This window comes from Staurois parvus, unplaced genomic scaffold (genome assembly GCF_062004578.1).
Source record: "Staurois parvus isolate SC_StPar_1 unplaced genomic scaffold, SC_StPar_1.0 ptg000415l, whole genome shotgun sequence".
In the NCBI taxonomy this organism is placed as follows: Eukaryota; Metazoa; Chordata; class Amphibia; order Anura; family Ranidae; genus Staurois; species Staurois parvus.
In genome coordinates, this window is record NW_028318211.1 from 3596962 (window position 1) to 3618276 (window position 21315).

Genomic DNA, 21315 nt, shown 5'->3' on the forward strand with positions numbered 1-21315 from the left:
CCCTTCTTAGTTGTTCCTTTCCATCATTCTTCTCTGTTGTCTTTCTCTGCTTCTGACCACGTCTTCCCTTAAATTACAGAACACTTCCCCATATGTTATGGAGATGAGGAGATGGAGAAGATTTTTATTCAATGAGAAGAACATAAGGCAGAGCTGACAACTCTGGGTGAATTTGTTGCACAGTAGAGGAAGTGTTGTCTGCTCATATGGTAAGTTAGGAACACTCAATTTCTGGACGATCAACATGTAATTTCTGTTCTTGCAGAGTTTTTAAAGAGACAATACATGTGGAAATGTGCATATATTAAACAAATGTACGGCATATTTTTATTTTCCTCTGGCATTCTGTTATGGACCGACTGGCGGTAGCCTCTAGCGACCCACAGGCCGGAATCCCTCTGGGCGCAGAATCTAAGCCTCAGTCTGCTGTTTCACCAGAGCTCCTGATGGTGGGGATGGACTTGAAGCAGCCTGAGACCAGGTCGCGACCCCCGAGTTCAACCAGCTGTGGTAGAGGTGGATTTGCCAGTGGTAGGTAACAAGTGAGAGCCAGATGCGAAGAGGTAGTGTGTAACGTAGTCAGACAGGCCAGGTCGGTAACAGCAGAGGCAGACGGTACAGATCAGCAGGCAAAAGGATAAACGGGTCACAGGCCAGGTTCAGCAACAGGAGGTCAGGTAAACAGGAGAAAGCAGAAGAATGGTCAGACAAGCCAGGGATCAGGGCAGGAGAGAGTCACGATAATCCGGGTTAGGCAGGTTCGGCAACAAAGGCAATCTCAGGTACTAGGAACAGGAACACAGGAATAAGACCATATGGCAATGTGAGCATTGCAAGAGCTGGTTTAAATAGCCCGCCCGGCACTGACAGGCGTGCCTGGGTCCTAGTGCCTGCCAGCACTGTCATTGGTGACAGGCGCGCCTGGGTCCTAGTGCCCGCCTGCCTCTATGTCTTGTCGGGATCCTACGCATGTGCAGAGTCATGCGTCGTGGCGAACTTCTCGTTCCCTGACACATACACTGTAAATTTAGTGATGTGTACATTTGTCAATAGAGGCAAGATATACTTGGCTAGACAAGGCTACTACAATGCCTATACCTAATTGTTCAACAGTTGTTGGAATACGATATAAGCCAGATAATGACTGAATTGTTTTCAATGGCCTGGCTGACCTTGTCATCTCCATATGTAATGAGTAAATATGTCTGCCCAATTTATACACTGTATGCAATTACATAGTATACAGAGAGACAGGTTTTGCACATTGATATACTGTAAATATTTATATCAATTTTAGGTGATCTCATTTACACATTTATGTAAAAAAATAACATTGAAAAGACTGAACAGACTAAAAAAATTCTTCATTTCAGGATAGAAAGGCCTTAAAAGCTTTTCCTTTTACCATCTTTTTTTGTTTCTTTGTTTGTTTTTAATTCAGTGCATGTTGTTTTATTACTTATCTTTGCTAAAAAAGTATTGTGTAATCATATTAACATGTAGGGTCACGTCTTTATCTACTTCAATACAGGACACTTTCACCTCCCTATTGCCCAGGGCAATTTTCAGAAGTCAGCACTGTCACACTTTGAATTACAATTACTCAGGCATGCAACACTGTACCCAAATGAAAGTTTTATCATTTTTTGAGACAGATAGAGATTTCTTTTGCTATATAGATTAAAAAATTGCAAACATTTTGAAAAAAAAAACAATTTGTAGTTTCTGTTATAAAATTTTGCAAATAAGTAATCTTTTTTCATAAATTTAGGCCAAAATGTATCTGCTACATTTCTTTGTTAAAAATAACCCAAATGGGTGCATTTATTTAATCTGTGTGAAAGTTATAGAGCCTACAAGCTACAGTACATACAGTATATTTGAACATTGATCAATCCTAATGTATTGACAATTACACCCCAAAACACACTCTGCTATCCCTCCCGAACAAAGGGACACCACATGTATGAGAATTTTTCAAAGCCTAGATGCATAGAGGGGTCCAAAATCCAAAGAGTCTAGGGGTTTTCAAGAAGCATAAATTATGCATCTCATTCCCTGACTACCTATCACATTTTTTAAGGCACTGGAGCACCACGACATTGGAAACACCCACAATATGACCACACTTTGGAAAGCAAACACCCCAAAGAATATTTTCCATGAGACATATTGGGTCCTTTGAACATATCATTTTTGCCACAGGTTTTTGGAAACGCGCAAAGAAAATGAAAACTTGCTTTTTTTTACACAAAGTTGTCAATTTAAAATATATTTCTGACACACAGCTTGGACATAGTCAGAATTACACCCTAAAATACATTCTGCTACTTCTCCTGAGTATGGTATGCTATGGGTTTGTACTCTGAATCTCTATCAGAAAGCGAGCTGCCTATATCTGTCATGCTGAGGTTTTGAAATGCCTTCTCGTGTAAAATTTTTGTGGACATGGCTGGCTCTGGTGACACCATACTGCTGTGATGGTGACAGTGGGACAGATGTGGCTGAATCAGCTACACTGGTGTGCTTGATCAGGACACTAATGAGACTGCACTGGCTGCTCAGGAAACTGATGAGGCTGCACTGGTGTGGCTGGTCAGGACACTGATGAGGCTGTACTGGTGTGGCTGCACTAGTGTGGCTGATCAGGATAATGATGAGCCTGCATTGCCATGGCTGCATTAGCATGGCAGATAAGGACACTGATGAGGCTGCACTGGTGTGGCTGATCAGGACACTGATGAGGTTGGATAGGTGTGGCTGCACTGGCATGGCACATTAGGACACTGATATGGCTGCACTGGCGTGGCTGATCAGGACACTGATGAGGCTGCACTAGCATGGCTGGTCAGGACACTGATGAGGGCGCACTGGTGTAGCTGATCAGGACACTGATGCGAATGCACTGGCATGGCTAATAAGGACAGTGATGAGGCTGCACTGGTGTGGCTTATCAGGACACTAATGAGGCTGCACTGGCGTGGCTGCACTAGTGTGGCTGATCAGGACCCTGATGAGGCTGCATTACATGGCTGCACTGGCGTGGCAGATCAGGACACTGCTGATGAGTCTGCATTGGTGTGGCTGATCAGGGCTCTGATATGGCTGCACTGGTGTGGTAGATTAGGGCTCTGATGTGGCAGCAGTGGTGTGGTAGATTAGGGCTCTGATGTGGCTGCACTGGTGTGGCAGATTAGGGCTCTGACGTGGCAGCACTGGTGTGTGACACTGTAAAAATGACAGTATGTAAACACACTCTGTGCTCCTGCACAAATTGGCTCTCCTTTCTTCACATGCTGTCTCTGTGTGAGGAAAGGAGAGCCGGTAACCGGCAAAGGAATTTTTTTTGTTTACATTGTGACAGCCGTGATTGGACACAGCTGATCACATGGTAAAGGTATGCTGTGATTGGCCCTTTACCCCGATGTGATCCGCTATTTCCAAGGCACACAGCAGTCACAGAGCACTCCCGATGCGCGTACATGGTAGGACATCCAGAGACGCCCTCCCAGAACTTGGGAGCAGCTGTATATTGACTATATGGCAGGCAGCAAGTAGTTAAAGTGTAAGTTCACCTTTAGCAACATTTTAGGAAAAGCCCCCTATGCAATTCCAGATCCCCTAAATAGCATATACCAGTGGTCCTCATTTTCACATGCCACTCCTGCTTGCCATTATATTTGGTGTCATGGGGGACCCTCTCCCAAGAAACTATTTGGCTCTTGATTCCCTCCATTCTACTGTTTACTGATCTCAGCTTCTGCAGCTAGTGAAAGAGAGTGTGTGCAGTTTGAATGGACCTGAACATGAGCTAGGAGGTGTACATGTGTAGCATCCAGCCCACCCTGCAAACAATAGGACAGAGGTAGATCCAGGGGCCAGCATTTTCTGCAGAGAGCCCCCCCCCCACATGGCTGCATATGTAATAGCAAGCAGGAACAGTATTTGAAAATGTGGAGCACTGGTATGTATTATCCAGTCGATCTGGAATTGCATGGGGGGGTGTAAAATGTTGCCAAAGGTGAACTTACTCTTTACGTTTTCCCAGATGATGTAGAGTATAAGACAGGTGAGGTTTAGGTGTCACTTATTAGAGACTGGTGAGAATTGGGTGCCATGTGGTTTCAGGAAAGTGAGGTATTTTTTTTTTATTGAATTGCTGTATTAAATGATACTAATTTGCCATATGCCAAGGGCTCCGTTCATAAGGCAGTAGCTGAAGTTCATAAAGTCACTTTAATTTTCTTCCATAGTTGTTTGTGTGAGAATAGTATGATAAACGACAGGTAACAAATCATTTGCCTTGGCAGTGCAGTACATTGAGCTATATCCTTTACTAAAGTGATTGGTAGAGTGCTGAAGTGCTGGATGCTGCTCCTCTTCTTGGCGGGGACAAACAATTATTTCAGAATACAGGTGCTGTTCTTCAATGTCTTTGTGTGCCACTGAAGGTGAGGAATCACTGTCAGCTTGTTCTGATGTACGTGGATGGTTTAAAGGGTTTGGAAAGTCAATTTCTGAATACAAGTGATGTTCTTTGACAAAAATGCATGATGGAGGAAAAGCTGTTGTATCTTCAGAGATATGGCTTCCAGGTTTGCGTCTTATCCCCTAATAATAAACAAAATATCCTCATGATAAAGAGTTACAATTCTGATTAGTCATAGTTATATTATTGGAAGCAGTGTTAGTCCTCATGCACACTGGACGTTTTTACTGCTACTGTTTTTGGCGTTTTTTTCTACAGCCAATAAACTCCCCAGTATGTTATCCCATGTGTCCATGCACACATAGACTGTAATCAGCGTTTTTTGGCAGAGGCGTTTTTCGGCTGGAAAAACAACCCAGAACTAGTGGGCTTCTAGAGTTTTTTAGCTGTAAAAATGCTGAAAAATGCATCAAAATACGTCAAACCAGAATTTTTGTAAAAAAACACTAAAAATGCAAATGCGAAAAGATACGGCAAAACGCTGCTAAGTGCTAATGCAAAAACACAAAAAAATGCAGAAAAACTCATGATTTTAACGTGACTTTACACAGCTAATGTTACCAGTGTTATTGAAACGCCCAGTGTGCATGGAGCCTTAGAGTAAAAAGAGCTCTGCATAGCTGGACTGCTGACTTACAGGTCCATGGGATTCTGGCATTTCCTTTAAGTTGTTTCCTAAAGAAAACATTGAATAAAGTATTCTGTTCCATAAATTATTTTATTGCATTAGACACATTTATATTACATCGTATTTATCAAGTGAGCTTTTATTGTCACATAGTCTGGACTGGGATTAATGGTTTACAGAAGGAAGATAACATTATTTTATTTATCATTTAAAGGATAATAAAAATAACAAATGTACATTTTTTTGCAGGTAAAAAAAATGTGCATTTACTTTGTTTTGTAGGAGCCTGGATAGCATTTCACCTGTGATCAGCAGATCGTAGGTGCAATGCAGGGCTCCTGCAGACTGTCAGTGTAAGTTGTCTGTTCATACCTCATATGGGCAGGCAGTTACACAATGACAGAAAGAACTACTTAGAACTTTCAACAGCACCCTGAGAGTTAATTGAGAACTACAAGCCGTCAACTGAAAAGGCTGCTGGTACTTGTAGTTCATTTATTCACAGAACTCTGTGAATGAATAACATGGCCATGTGGGCAGAGCCCTGAATGGCCACACTCTTTTCAAATAATGACAGTGGGTGAGGGGAGAAGATCCCCCAGCCCGTTGTCACAGGGAAAGGGGGGGGAATCAGGGAACAGCTTCAGGAGCAGAAACATGTTACATGTTCCACCATACAAACTTGCCAAAGATGAACTTATCCTTTAAGGAAATTACAACAACACTGGATTTATGGCAAAATAAAGAGGTATTCTCTGTACTTACTGTAAGTGTTCTTAGAGCCGATTCACACATGTGCGGTGCGGATTGAAGCTCAGGTTTCACAGCTAATTGATACAGTAATTGTTGAGTGGTTCAGAACAGGTTTAGATCAGGTTCAGGTCAGGATTTTATCTGTTCACACGTGTGGTTTAGAAACGGTTCCCATAGAAGTCAATAGCCTGTAATCCGCTCCTGAACCGGACTGCACTGCTCAGAAATCAAACATGACTCTTTTTCAATCCACACTGAATCCGCACTGCCAGTGCACCGGACATATGTGGACAGGCGCCATAGGAAGCAATGTTATTTCACATGTCATGAGGGTTGGATGCGGTTCAAACTGCATACAATCCGCATATATGTGAACCGGCACTTAATCTGAAAAATAAAAACTAATGCAACCACCACATTAAAAGACTAGTAAGCTGCAATTTATAACATTTTTGTTCTTGGGTTTAGATATCATTTAAGAGTGCCTGGTTGAGAGGTGTAACTAATCTAAAATCATACTTACTTTTCCTTTTTTTTTTGAACAATAGAAATGCTATCATAGAAGTTATAAGGATGATGCTGCATCCTAATATATAATACATCCAGGATAATGCAGGATCTAAACAAAAATATATAAAATCGTATACTAAATAAAACATAATTTTTTTATGCTTACATGTTTATAACATCAACATTCAGGGCATGTGCTGTTAAATACATTTAAATGGTCTATGGTATCTGTTGCAAGCATTGAGATTATTTATTTAGCAAGTATATTTGATAAATTTTGAACCACCTCAAAGAAAGCCTGGACTTTTAAGGCACCCCAAAAAGGTAAAATCTCTTTAGAACTAATTATTCACCATAGTTTATTTGAATCATTATAAAATAGTGAATGCACAAATAAAAAAAACACAAAATTACAAGACCCATAGCAAAATATTGCAGAGTTTAACAATAATCTTTACTGCCTCACCCCAGTGTCACTGGTTAACCAATATTACAAAAGCCAGTACAGTCAAGATTAAATACGTGAGACAAAAATCCTCAGATGTTGAATCCACAATGACTAGAAGGGGGGGTCGAATCTACGTATTTTGCAGCATACAGTGCTGCTTCATCAAGGTACAAGGAGATCTACAACCAACACAGATAATAAGAGATCTACAAGTTGCATAAAATAAGTAAGTTTTGATACATAAAAATCATAATGTAATAACAGATGAGGAAATACAACAACATTGATATCTGGATGAAGTGCAAAGCTCCCGAGAGGTATTTTTTTGGAGAGGGGTATAAGCTTCTTATATTGATGGATATTTTCAATTTGCTAATATATATACTGTATCTATAGGTCGCTGTGCTGCTTGTTCTGCTTGTAGGGTGACAATAAGGATAAGGATCAAATATCATGATCAAAACAGTTCTAAAGTTAAGATTGAATAGAAACATAATCTGTTTTTTCATTGTGTTATGTTAATAATCAATTCACAGTGGACTGTTCTACCACTGTGGCCATGATTTTTCTCGCACTATCTCTCTGACGTCATCACGTACAATGCAAAACCAGTGATCCTGCATTGTATGTGTTAAGGCTGAGGGCACGCCCACGTCCAAGGAGCATAGGAGAATGTAGAAGAGTGCTGGCTGCTCAGGGAAATAAGGTAAGCATTGTGGTAGCCAAGAATTGTATGTTGCATTTCCTCATCTGTTAGTACCAGGGCCATCTTTAATGTGGGGCAAAAGGGGCAGCTGCCCAGGGCCCAGTCATTGTTGTGGGGCCCAAAGCAGCTGCCCCCTGAGCCCACGCTGCCCACCTGAGGTTTTTTTTTTCAGTCTTCCTCCCAGGGGCGGATTGACAACTCATGGGGCCCTCGGGCAATAAGAGATAATGGGGGCCCCTGTGTCTCCACCTACACTCAAGCCAAAGCCATACCCACACAACACCCCACCTACATATTGCAGCTCAGCTGCATAGAAGGGGCATTAAAAATTATTTAAAAAATAATAAAACAATGTCATGGGGTCCCCCCCCCTCCATCCATACCAGGCCCTTCGGGTCTGGTATGGGTTTTGAGGGGAACCCTCACGCCAATATAAAAAAAAATGGTTTTGAGTCCCCCCAAGATCCATACCAGACCCTTATCCCCCCAAAGCACCTCCCCATGTTGAGGGTATGTTTCAGGAGGGGGGCAGCGCTCGCTCGTCCCCCCTTTCCTGACCTGCCAGTCTATATGCTCGGATAAGGGTCTAGTATGGATTTTGGGTGGGACCCCACGCCATTTTTTTTAAATGTTGGCATGGGGGTTCCTCTCAAAATTCATACCAGACCCAAAGGGCTTGGTATGGATGGAAGGGCGGGGGGGAACCCCATGCCATTTTTTAAATTATTTTTTTTAATTGCCGGCAATTCTTTTTTTCTCATTCAGCTGTCAGCCAGGAACCCCGCTGACAACCAAAACATTAACACATGGTTTTCATTACTAAAATACCGCATGACTTGATAAAATAATTCATGCAGTATTTTAGTAGCGTTTTTTGGTGAATTCAAACTTTTTTAAAAAAATTGCTATGCGTTATCCTATCATACTCGGATGCAGTAAAATACCGCTTAGTGAATTGTGCCCAGTGAGCCTCTCACCGGGCCCCCTACTGACCCCGGGATCTCGGTCAATGCCCGAATGGTCAGTCTGCCCCTGCTTCCGCCACCTGCTGCACTGTTACAAGTGACAGGTTGTAAGGAGCTCTCCCGCTCTACACATCGATCTCCATAGGAGAGCAGAGGAGGGAGGGGGTGGGGACTCCACAAAGGCAGAAGCTCCTCCTAACTGGCAGCCTGCACAGGCACACTGTAAGTATTCCTCTGCAGCCCCACTCTGAAAATTGTGTGTGTGTGTGTATGTCTGTCTGTGTGTGTGTATATGTCTTCTGACTGTCTGTGTGTGTGTGTCTCTGAGTGTGTATGTGTCTGAGCGTGTGTACATGTTATGTATCTGTGTGTGTTTCTGAGTGTGTGTGTCTGAGTGTGTGTGTGTCTAAGTGTGTGTATCTGAGTGTGTGTGTGTATGTGTTTGTGTGTGTGTATGTGTGTGTGTCTGAGTGTGTGTTTCTCTGAGTGTGTATGTGTGTGTGCGAATGTGTGTGTCGGTGTGTGAATGTGTGTGACGGTGTGCATATTTATATGTGTATGTGTGTTTCTGAGTGTGTGTGTGTCTCTGTGTGTGTGTGTGTTTTCGGTGGGTGAGTTCTGAAATGAAATCTGTTAGGAAGAGAGCTTTGTACTTGTGGGGGGGGGGGGGGGGAGAACTTGGATGTACACAGCACACCCCTCAATCCTGCACTCTGTACACAGCGCACCCCCTCAATCCTGCACTCCGTACACAGCGCACCCCTGACCCCTGCACTCCATACACAGTGTAAGCCGAACTCCATACACAGTGGTTCCCTCAACCCTGCACTCCATACACAGCGCACCCCTCAATCCTGCACTTCGTACATAGCATTTATATGTGTATGTGTGTTTCTGAGTGTGTGTGTGTCTTTGTGTGTGTGTGTCTGTTTGTGTGTATGTTTTCAATGGGTGAGCTCTGAAATTAAATCTGTTAGGAAGAGAGCTTTGTACTTGTGTGGGGGGGGGGGGGAGAACTTGGATGTACACAGCACACCCCTCAACCCTGCACTCCGTACACTGCGCACCCCTCAATCCTGCACTCCGTACACAGCGCACCCCTCAACCCTGCACTCCATACACAGTGTAACCCGAACTCCGTACACAGTGGATCCCTCAACCCTGCACTCCGTGCACAGCTCACCCCTCAATCCTGCACTTCATACACAGCGCACCCCTCAATCCTTCACTTCGTACATAGCGTTTATATGTGTATGTGTGTTTCTGAGTGTGTGTGTCTCTGTGTGTGTGTCTCTGTTTGTGTGTGTGTTTTCGATGGGTGAGCTCTGAAATTAAATCTGTTAGGAAGAGAGCTTTGTACTTGTGGAGGGGGGGGGGGACTTGGATGTACACAGCACACCCCACAACCCTGCACTCTGTACACAGCGCACCCCTCAATCCTGCACTCCGTACACTGCGCACCCCTCAATCCTGCACTCCATGCACAGTGTAACCCTGAACTCCGTACACAGCGCACCCCTCAACCCTGCACTCCATATATAGCGCACCCCTCAACCCTGTACTCCATACACAGGGCACTCCTCAATCCTGCACTCCGTACACTGCACATCCCTCAATCTTGCATTCCATACACAGTGTAACCCTGAACTCCGTACACAGCTCACCCCTCAATCCTGCACTTCGTACATAGCGCACCCCTCAACCCTGCACTGCATACATAGCACACTCCTCAATCCTGCACTGCATACACAGTGCAACCCTTAACTCCAAACACAGCGCAACCCTGAACTCTGTACACAGCACACCCCTCAACCCTGCACTATGTACAAAGTGCACAAATAAACCCTGCAGTTTGTACGTAGTGCCCCCTTCAACCCTGCACTCTTTATGTACCCTGACAGCCCATCCTCGGAGATGCTGCTCACTTTGGGTGACTGACAACTCATGGGGCCCCCGGGCAATAGGGGATCATGGAGCCCCGGTGTCCTTGCCCAAACTCAAAAAAGCCTATTAAAAAGGTACCAGGGGCATCTCATGGGGCCCCCTACTGACCCCGGGCCCTCGGGCAGTGCCCGAGTTTCCAAATGGTCAGTCCGCCCCTGTTGCCATGCTAAAAATACATTTTCAATAAAGTAACATGAATACAATCATATGTGTAAAGTCCTCCACTAGAACAAAAAGCAAAATTAAATATACATAAAAGTGAAAAACATAAATAAAAAAAGGCCCAGTGTAGCTGTGCAATTTGATACAAAGATCTCTGTGTGTCCACACGTCTTCTAAAAACCAAAGTGCACCATCACTATAAATATAATGGACTCTTACCAGAGCATATGAACTCTTTTCAGGCAAAAAAAAGAGTCGAAAAGGCATGTAGTTAAGCCCAGGTTCACACTGATGTGCTGTGGCACATCACATGTGATTCGCACAGGAACCGCACCACATTCCTGTGCAAATCACATGCGATTTCTGTGCTGTGCAATTTGAGCCATACATTTTGTATGGCCCAAAATAGTGCAGGACCCTTTTTTTTGTCTGTGCCAGAATTGGATCGCATGGTTATTCACACCCATGAAATCCAATTTTGCACATCTCGCAGCGTTTTGCGAACCAATTTTGGGGTTTTGTTAACATGAACGGGGTGTGATCATAATGCGGTGCGGAAATTGCACACAACCCGGTGCAAATTTCACACCACATCAATGTGAACCCGGGCTAAATCATCTAGACTGGATTCCGCCATTCCTTCATATCTCCATAAACATCATCAGCAATAATGATTCAGTTTTACATCTCCTCCACAGTTCTCCTCCAAGTTAATATAATACCACCTCCGATAATATTAGATATCATTCATATCATAAATGATCATAATTTTATTTCAAATCAATTAAATCCACTCACATGTCAATCTATACAATAACACTTATAAAAATATATGCCAGTCCCAGGAGCCGATCAAACTTCCAACAGCAAACCAAACAGCGTGATTACATCACGAGCACAAGCTCCGACTTACGCATTTCATCACAAATGATGATGTCTTTTGTCATCAACACTTTTTTATGTTTTTCATGTTTATGTATATTTAATTTTGCTTTTTGTTCTACTGGAGGACTTTATACATATGATTATATTCATGTCACAGTGAAATCTTTTTTAGCGCGGCAATATATTTCCACCAAACTGTGATGAATGGTACGCACTAAGGAGATTTTAACTCGTTGTGGTGCACGAGTCTTTGTGCTCATTGTATGTTATTTTAGATATGGCAGCCCTCACCAGCTTATATAATCTATTTATGTTCCATTTTTGGTAAATTGGTTCATCTGAGTTCAGCAAAGAGTACAGGAATACAATCAATATGATTGAATGACAATACTAGCAACCCTCATCTGATTATTGTTGGTGTGCCTCTCAGGGAAAGAAGGAAAGAGGGAAAGAAGGAGGGAAAGAAGGAAAGAGGGAAAGAAGGAAGGAAGGAGGGAAAAGGAGGGAAAGAAGGAAGGAGAGAAACAAGAAAGAAAGAAAGAGGGAGAGAAAGAGAGAGAGAGGGGGGGGGGGAGAGAGAGAGAGGGGGGGAGAGAAGGAAAGAGAGAGGACAATAAAAATAAGGAAAGAGAGAGAGAAAAATAAAGAAAGAGAGAGAGAGGGGGAAGAGAGCGAGGGAGAAAGTGGGGAGAGAAAAAAGAAAGAGAGGGGGGATAAAGAGAAAGAAAGAGAGAGAGGGAGGGGGCAGAGAGAGAGAGAGAGGGGGGGGAAGAGAGGGAAAGAAAGAGAGAGAGATGGAGAGAGAGGGGGGAGGGGGGGGGTGAGAGAGATAGAGAGAGAGAGATGGGGGAGAGGGAGGCAGATAGAGAGAGAGAGAGAGAGAGAGAGAGAGAGAGAGAGAGAGAAATAAAGAAAGGAAGAAAGAAAAAGAAAGAAAGAGAGAGAAAGGGAAATACAGAAAGAGAGAGAGAGGAGAGAGGGGGGGGGGAGAGAGAGAGAAAGAGGGAGAGAGAGAGAGGGGGGGGGGAGAGAGAAAGAGGGAGAGAGAGAGGGGGGGGAGAGAGAAAGACACAAGTGTAGCGGGGAGTATGGGCAGCTTTCATTCTCCTCTCCCATCTGTGGTGGGTGGGAAAGTGTCAGCACTGGGGACAGAATATGGGGGAGATCCCCCACAGCAGCTGCAGGGAGATGTAGGGGGAGCACACAGGAGCCCACAGCATGCAGGAGATATATAGGAGGGGCAGCCTGGAAGAGAGGAACCAAGAAATGCACAGTCCAGTTCCTCTATGTGCCATCCGGTGGCCCCAGCCCACCAGACATGTAGTCGGTGTGCCCTATGGCCAGTTCAGTCCTGGTTCATTCTTGTATATCTAGTGCCCCTCTAGTGAATCTGTGCTGCACATACAGTACTTACCTTTTCTTCACTTGCCTGACACTTCTTTTTGCCACTAGGTGTAAAGAGAGACAGCCCTGTACAAGTCCTCAGTCACCTGACTGGGAGCATAAATACAACTGAGGAGCAGTGTTTCCAACCTACCAGATTGAAAATCACTGACGCGACACCCAAATATTACTGGCACTGTTCTGTTAGTCGATCCTGCTCAGATGCTCACACACTGTAGTTCGAAGCAGACATTTTATTAGGTGCTCATAGCTGCCATTAAACATGTGTATATCCCAAGAACTACAACCAAAGAGAGGCAATAATACAGTTGTATCAGTATCTAAGTAGTGAGACCCCTAGAGGCCATACACAGCATATAACATATTGCTACAGGCACAGCCAAGGTTTTACTGGCATTTCCAAAAGTTAAAAAATTACAGTTTTAAGTTCAAATCTCAGTACAAACAAGTACCATATGTAATTAGCAATGTGATTTAAAGATAGATGTTAAGGCAAAAAATTATATTTTTTATGTTATTTTTTTCGATATAGTAAGTAAGTAGCTCAGGGACAGGATTCAGGAGGGCAGGAATTAGAATGGGTAGGCACACACATGAAACTGACTCTCACAGTGACACTGACAGTAGTGTGCAGCAGCACAGATGATGATGACACCTCACTGACATGACACATTCCCTCCTGAGTCACAGTGACAGTCTCTCTCCACACCAGGTGGTCATTCAGTCCACTCCAGTCCAAACAGCACTGACAGTACCGCTCCTGGCTTGCCTTCCTTCCGTCCTGCAGACCTGCATACGAGGCTCTGGCTGCTCCGCCTGGCTCCCTTGCACCATGACATCACATAACACACTCAGGCATTGCCTCGGCCAGACCCTTTCCCCGCCAGTGCCGCCCAATTACACTGTAGCAGGCACTCAGATGGTCTCCCATGCGCAGTTCTGTGCCGAGTGTCACAGCCATATTTTTACTGGCAACCTTAATGCCACTGGCATTTACTGGGAGGAGAAAAGTGCCCATTTTTTACTGGCTGCCAGTAAAAGTACTGATGGTTGGCAACACTGCTGAGGAGCAAATCCTCTGTCACAGTCACATGCTCCTCCAAACCCAGAAGTACCTTCTTTGCTTCTAGTGACCTCTTTTTATTCTGGAACTTTCTGACACTGGTATGAAATGTACTGCAATAGAGGAAATCCATATATCAAAACCTCAAGACAGATATGTTTTTGGATCGCCTTGCTACAATAATGATTGTGAAGATTACTGATAAGAATTAGATTTACATAGCAATATACAGTAATATAAAATTACCTGATATCCTGATATCAATCCACTCACTTCCATATGATAGAACTGATGTTTCATTTATCATTTCCACATATCCACAGGAATAATTGCCCTCATCTTTCTTGGTTTTAAGCACGACTGTAAGTGTTTCTGTGTAGAGTTCTTCTCTGTGTATTTCATTTCCATTCTTGAAATATCGTATATTCTGTACTCTATACTTATCTGGCGCAGAACATGTCATAGTGATCTTATCACCTGTCCTGTATGGATTCCTTGATGGGCTCACAGAGAACGAGGGAGATGGAGGATAAGCTAAAATGTAGATGAACAGTGTGTCAGGTTATATATAGGAAACTGAAGCATAATAGAAAGTAACCAATACCATGATCAAAAGCAGTTCTAAAACTAAAAATAAAAAAAAATGTAATTTGTTTTTTTTATTATGTTCTCTTAAACACTTCAAATCTGGACACTTTTACCCCCTTCCTGTCCAGGCCAATTTTCAGCTTTCAGTGCTATCACACTTTGAATGACAATTGCACGGTCATGCAACACTGTACCCATATGACTTTCTTGGGCATTTTTTGAGACAGATAAAAATTTTTTTTTTTGGTATTTATCCACCACTGGGATTTTTTTTTTTTTTTGCTATATAAATGAAAAAGTCCAAAAATTTTGCAAATAAATAATGTTTCTTCGTAAATCTTGGCCATTATTTATTCAGTTATCTTTTTAGTAAAAAAAAAAAAAAACCCAAATTAGTTAATAACCAAAATTATAATTTTTCACATTTTTTTTTTACATTTTAATTTAAATTTTTTTATATTAATATTTATGATTTTTTTTTTAGTGAATAAAACACATGAAAAAACACTCAACAAGTGATCAAGTAGCGCATAAATCTTATACGTGAAAAGAATATAAAAAATTATTAAAATGAAAAAATATAAACAATTATTAAAATGAAAAAATATAAAAAATTATAACAATTTAAAATCAATGAATAAAATAAAATAAAGTGTATATTCCCCCAAAAATCCAAATAATATTAATTCATCCACCAAATGGTTTTTCAAACTTCTTAAAAGATGACCACCTCGTTAAAAAATTTAAAGAAAGTGTTCCCCTTCTCAGGTGTACACTCACCAGCAGGTGTTGCCTCCCACTCTCATGGTTGGCAAAATTGGCTTAACCACTTCAAGTCTGGACACTTTCACCCCCTTCCTGTCCAGGCCAATTTTCAGCTTTCAGTGCTATCACACTTTGAATGACAATTGCGCGGTCATGCAACACTTGCATTTTTTTTAAACAGATGCAACTTTATTTTGGTATTTATTCACCTGTGGGATTTTTATTTTTTTTTTGCTATATAAATTAAAAAGTCCAAACATTTAAAAAAAAAAGAGTTTTTCTTATAAAATTTTGCAAATATATAATATTTCTTCATAAATCTTGGCCAAAATGTTTTCAGCTATCTATTTATTAAAAAAAAATAGCCCAAATTAGTTTATAACCAAAAATTATAATTTAAAAAAAAATAAAAAAATATATAACATACAATAGAAAAAAAAAGGCACATCTGTAATTTTCATTCCAATAAGGTACAGTTATGTAGAACATAGAAGTTAAGTACATGAGTAAGGTAGGCAGGAAGGTAGGCAGAGCATTAAGGCCACCAACAGAAAGACACCAATTTTGAATGTTCATTGGTCAGACAGTAAATGTCTATGAGTTTTCCAAACATCCAATTTTTTGTCAAATAAGTGCATCCTATCCAATAATATAGTGAATACATTCCATGAGCATCACTGTATCGATTCTTCGTAAAACTGAGGTCAACGGTACAGTGGGCGATCTCCAATAAAGGGCAATGGCCAATAGTGCCGAGACACACATGGTGTGAATCAGCCTCATAGTCCCAGTCTGCATTCCCGATATCTGGGCTTCCAGTAGGCAAGTCTGCATAGACAAATACACTGGGGCATCAGCTACCGCAGAGGACACTACAGAGATCTGGACAGGCCCAAAATATATGTACAAGGTTGCCAGCAAGGCCACAACCCTGGAAGCAAAGGTGGGACTTCTATGGGAACATTATGTGTAGTCTAGAGGGGTTATAATACCAGCGGGTTAATACTTTAAGGGCCGTCTCATTATTATTATTATTATTATACAGTATTTATAAAGCGCCAATAGTTCGCTCAGCGCTGTACATTATAAAGGGGGACAGAACATGTGACAGAACAATACCAATACAATGCAAAACATGAGGGGATCGAGGGCCCTGCTCTTTCAAGCTTACAATCTAGGAGGGAGGGGATGGTGGCACAGGAGGAGATAGCTGTGGGGGATGGAGTGGTAGGAAGAGTGGAGGAGGTCGGCAAGTTAGCAGGGGGCGGGGTAGGCTTCCCTGAAGAGATGGGTTTTCAGGGTGCGCCTAAAGGAGAGGAGAGTAGGTGATAATCTGATGGGTTGGGGCAGGGAGTTCCAGAGGATGGGTGACACCCTGGAGAAGTCCTGGAGGCGGGCATGGGAGGAGGAGACCAGGGAACTAGAGAGAAGGAGGTCTTGTGAGGAGCGGAGTGTGCGTGTTGGGCGGTACTTGGATATTAGGTCAGAGATGTAGTTCGGGGCAGTATGGTGGACAGCTTTGTACGTCAGTGTTAGGATTTTGAATTTGATCCGTTGCGCAATCGGAAGCCAGTGGAGGGATTGGCAGAGGGGGGTGGCGGAAACGGAGCGGTTGGAAAGGTGAATGAGTCTGGCAGCCGTATTCAGGATGGACTGAAGCGGGGATAGCCAACGGCGAGGCAGGCCAGTGAGGAGGGAGTTGCAGTAGTCGAGTCGTGATATGATGAGGGAGTGGATGAGCTGTTTAGTGGTTTCTGGAGTTAGGAACGTGCGGATTTTGGCGATGTTGCGGAGGTGGAGTCTGCACGAGTTAGTTAAAGAGTGGACTTGGGGCTGGAAGGATAGGTTGGAGTCCAAAATGACACCAAGTACTCTGGCCTGCGGGGCGGGTTTGATGGTGGCGTTGTTGGACATGATGGAGAAGTCAATGGGGGGTGGCGTCCGGGCTGGAGGGAAGACAAGAAACTCGGTTTTGGAGAGGTTCAGTTTAAGGAAGTGGAGCGACATCCAGTCTGATATTTCGCTCAACAGGTGTGTGATTCGGGTGGAGACCGAGGGGGTGAGGTGGGGGGTTGAGAGATAGATTTGTGTGTCGTCGGCATAGAGGTGGTAGTTGAAGCCGTGAGAGTGTATGAGTTGGCCAAGGGAGGAGGTGTAGATGGAGAAGAGAAGGGGCCCGAGGACAGAGCCTTGAGGGACCCCAACAGAGAGGGGGAGTGAGAGGGAGGTGGTGGCATTATAGGTAACGCTGAAAGAGCGTTGTGACAGGTAGGATGAGAGCCAGGAGAGAGCAGAATCTCTGAGGCCGAGGGAGTGTAGTTTTTTGAGGAGGAGGGGGTGGTCGACTGTGTCGAAGGCCGCAGAGAGGTCAAGGAGTAGGAGCACTGAATAGTGGCCATTAGCTTTGGCGGTTAGCAGGTCGTTGGAGAGTTTGAGTAAGGCAGTTTCGGTGGAGTGTAGGGGACGGAAGCCGGACTGTAGGGGATCGAGGAGGTTGTTGTCGTTGAGGTGAGAGCATAGGCGGGTGTAGACTAGGCGCTCGAGGAGTTTAGATGTAAATGGGAGCAGGGAGATGGGTCTGAGGTTGTTCGGGTCATTGGGGTCCAGGGAGGGCTTTTTAAGACAGAGAGAGATCTAGAGCTCTTACGTATGTTATCCACCATGGACTCCCAGTCCTCTACAGAGATCAGAATCAGCTTCCCATTTTTGTCTATATAAAGGGGGCGAGGGAAAGATAGTTGCCAAAAAAAGGTGATACAAATCTGAGCTAAGACCCCTACCTCTAGGAGAGTCACGGCTGAAACGTTCGAAAAACGACTGATAAAGGACGGATGAAGTAAATGAGGACGTTTATTACGCCAAATAAAACTGCTAATCATCCGTTGAAAACGATCAAGGAATGCTTTCGAGACCGAGATTGGGAGTGCTCGGAATAAATAAAGTAATTTCGGATAACATTAATATTCACTGTTGTGACTCTGCCTAAAAATGAGATAGGATATCCATGCCAGATCTTTAACAAAGTAGATAGGCATGGCATGGTGGGAAATTAGCTGCAAATAATCTCGAGTATCTAGGTGTAAAATGGATACCCAGGTATGAAATCTGGGCTGTGGCCCAGCAAAATGGGAAAGAGGTATGGAGGGATGCACTCAGGGATTCAATGACATTAATAGGTATGACAATTGATTTAGTGAAATTTACAGTAAGACCCGATATGGATACAAAATCATTCAATAATGTGCATAAATTAGGCAATGATACTAATGGGTTAGTAAGGAAAAGCATAACATCATCTGCATACATACATAATTTAAATTGTGAGACCAAAAGTGGGTATACTGAAATGTCTGGGTGTGTTCTTACAGCACTTGCCAAGGGTTCCAAAACTAGTGCAAATAGTAAGGGTGAAAGCGGGCAACCCTGTTGGGTACCTCTGCCCAGTGTAAAAAAGTCAGAATTGCAGCCTGGGAGTCTAATTCTTGTTTGGGGGGAGGCATACAGAGCATGTACACCCAACAGAAATTTGTCACTGAAGCCCATCCTCTGCAACAGTGAAAATAAATATGGCCAGAGGACACTATCAAAGGCCTTATTGATGTCCAGGCTCAACAACAACACTTCTTTAGAGTGCAGGTTAGCATCCTGAATAACATTAATGTGAGGCGTATATTGTCTGTGATAGGTCTATCCAGGACAAATCCCGATTGGTCAGGTGAGAGCAAAGAGGAGATTATAGGGGCCAATTTATCTGCCAAAATACGGCTAAATATCTTAAGATCATTGTTCCTCACTGAGATAGGTCTATAGTTTTGAGGTAGAAGATAATCTTTTAAGGGTTTAGGTAACAGGGACATGTTAGCCAAAAGCATCTCCTCAGGAAACCTGCCACCCTGCAAAATATCATTGAACAATGACATCAGAGAAGGGGCCAACATAGGAGCAAAATGCTTATAATAACTAGCCGTAAACCCATCTGCGCCCGGTGCTGTGGAAGTTTGCAGTGCGCTAATATTTCCTCCAGAGTGCATGGAGCATTGAGGGACGATATCTGAGAGGGTGTGAGAGCAGGGAGGGGTAAAGAATCAAGAAACGAGCCGTCAAGGGGAGTGGAAGTCGTTTGTGGGGGAGCTAATAGGTTGGAGTAGAATTCTTTAAAAAGTCCCAGTACTTCATGAGGCAGAGGAGATGTTACCATTTTTAGTTCACAACTTATAGATATGAGGGGCCGTATCAGGGGCGGACTGACAACTCATGGGGCCCCCGGGCAATTAGGGATCATGGGGCCCCTGTGTCCTTGCCCACACTCAAAACACACCCAAAAAAGCCTATAAAAGGTACCAGGGGCATTTTATGGGGCTCCTTACTGACCCCGGGCCCTCGGGCAGTGCCCGAGTGCTCGAATGGTTAGTCCACCCCTGGCCATATAGAATGATTAAGTTTCCATGCAAACATAGTTGATGCTGAGTTGCTATGTAATAAAAACGTAGCCCTAGACCAGCGCAAAGCCTTTTCAGTTTTCTTGGATAGTAAGGTGTTCAATTCTAAGCGCTTTTGCGATATCATTGTTTTATTCAGGAGTGATGGATTGCTTACATGAGTTCTATGATGGGTTTCCAATTCCCTAGTAAGTTTCTGAATTTGTTTCCAATGCTTCCTATTCCTAGTTGACGCAATAGAGTTAAGGTGTCCTCGCAGAAGCACCTTGTGAGCCACCCATAAAGTAGCTGGGGAGGTATCAGGAGTTGTGTTCAGCTGAACACAAAAGAATAGAAGTAGGGTCCTAAGAACCCTTATAGTTAAAGAGATCATAACAAACCATGGATCAGGAAGGCTAACTGCCTCACCTGAAAAGACAGAGAAACAAAACATTAAAGGGCCAACTGGGCCCAAACCCCGTCGCCGTAAAACATGGGGTGCAGAGCGGCCACTCCACATCAGGGCAGTGACCTTTGCGGCCATGCTCGGCAACAGGGTGGTTTTACGCATCAAGGAGTACTATAGGATCTGCATGGGGGCTGTGAGTTAAGGGTCTGAGGGCTCATTAAAAACTTTTGCACATCCTAATAGCTAAGGGATAAGACAAAATTAACAGGCATATATAAATATTATGAGTCTTCCGCATGTCTCAGCATCTTATCAAAATAATGAATAATAATCAAAAGAGCAAAATCCTTTCACCCTGGTTCTTGTCTGACTCTCCTTCTTTCCCATCGTGGAGATGGAGTGTTCTAGATAGGGGATATTCGAGGGGTAGATGGTGGGTGTTGAGGTGAGGGAGCGTCCGCCAGACCCAACTTTGCCAGGATTTCTAGCCCCTCCAGAGGAGTTGTGGCTGTATATGTGCTGCCATTGTGTGGAACTATCAGCTTAAAGGGAAAACCCCATTTGTAACTGTGATGGGTGCGGCGTCAGACCCCAGCCCTTCTCACCAAACTCGTGACCGAAGGACTAGCCAATCTAAAACCGCGCTGTCACGTGCGTAACAATGCCACACCCAGCTGCACCCTGCACACTGATGTTCCAGATAATTGGACCACGATCGACGTACTGGCAGCCTGAATGCGATTGTTACTGGGTCAGGTTAATTACGCAATTAACCCTTCACACTGCCACCACCTCCTTTATATACAGAGAAAGAGGAAACTCGGCAATACACTAGGATGATTGGTTAACCGTCAGTATCCCGCTATCTCTACAGACCGGTTATACAGAGGGTTAAATATTCATAGTAGCGTTCTTCAGCGGCAGGGACTCGTAAGTTACATTCAAGAGCTATAGAGACAGTTCAACACTTTCAGAAAGTAAGATTTATTACCAAAAGGTCAAAGAGTGCAGTAAAAATATTTACAGAAAGAAGATTTAACCAATATATATATTTAAATATACAGAACACAACAGCACAGCAAACAGATAACAGAAAGAAGTTTAGGTAAATAAGTACTTGCCAAATAAATGCCTGGGATTAAGCAGTTTCAAGTCTGATGAGCTAAAAGGGATTTCTG

At 43.4% G+C, this 21315-nt stretch overlaps 1 protein-coding gene across 1 annotated transcript in view; it reads right to left on the reverse strand.

Moving 5' to 3' along the window:
- Nucleotides 1–1791: 1791 nt before the first annotated feature.
- LOC149454878 (uncharacterized) overlaps nucleotides 1792–21315 on the reverse strand; it is a 36920-nt gene continuing 17396 nt past the window's right edge. Inside the window, exons 3-6 of the mRNA XM_089686956.1 lie at nucleotides 14204–14491; nucleotides 6394–6489; nucleotides 5127–5164; nucleotides 1792–4611 (exon numbers count right to left, since the gene is read on the reverse strand). Coding sequence (XP_089543082.1) covers nucleotides 4237–4611; nucleotides 5127–5164; nucleotides 6394–6489; nucleotides 14204–14491 — 797 coding nt within the window. The 3' untranslated portion in view covers nucleotides 1792–4236. The remainder of the gene's footprint in view (nucleotides 4612–5126; nucleotides 5165–6393; nucleotides 6490–14203; nucleotides 14492–21315) is intronic.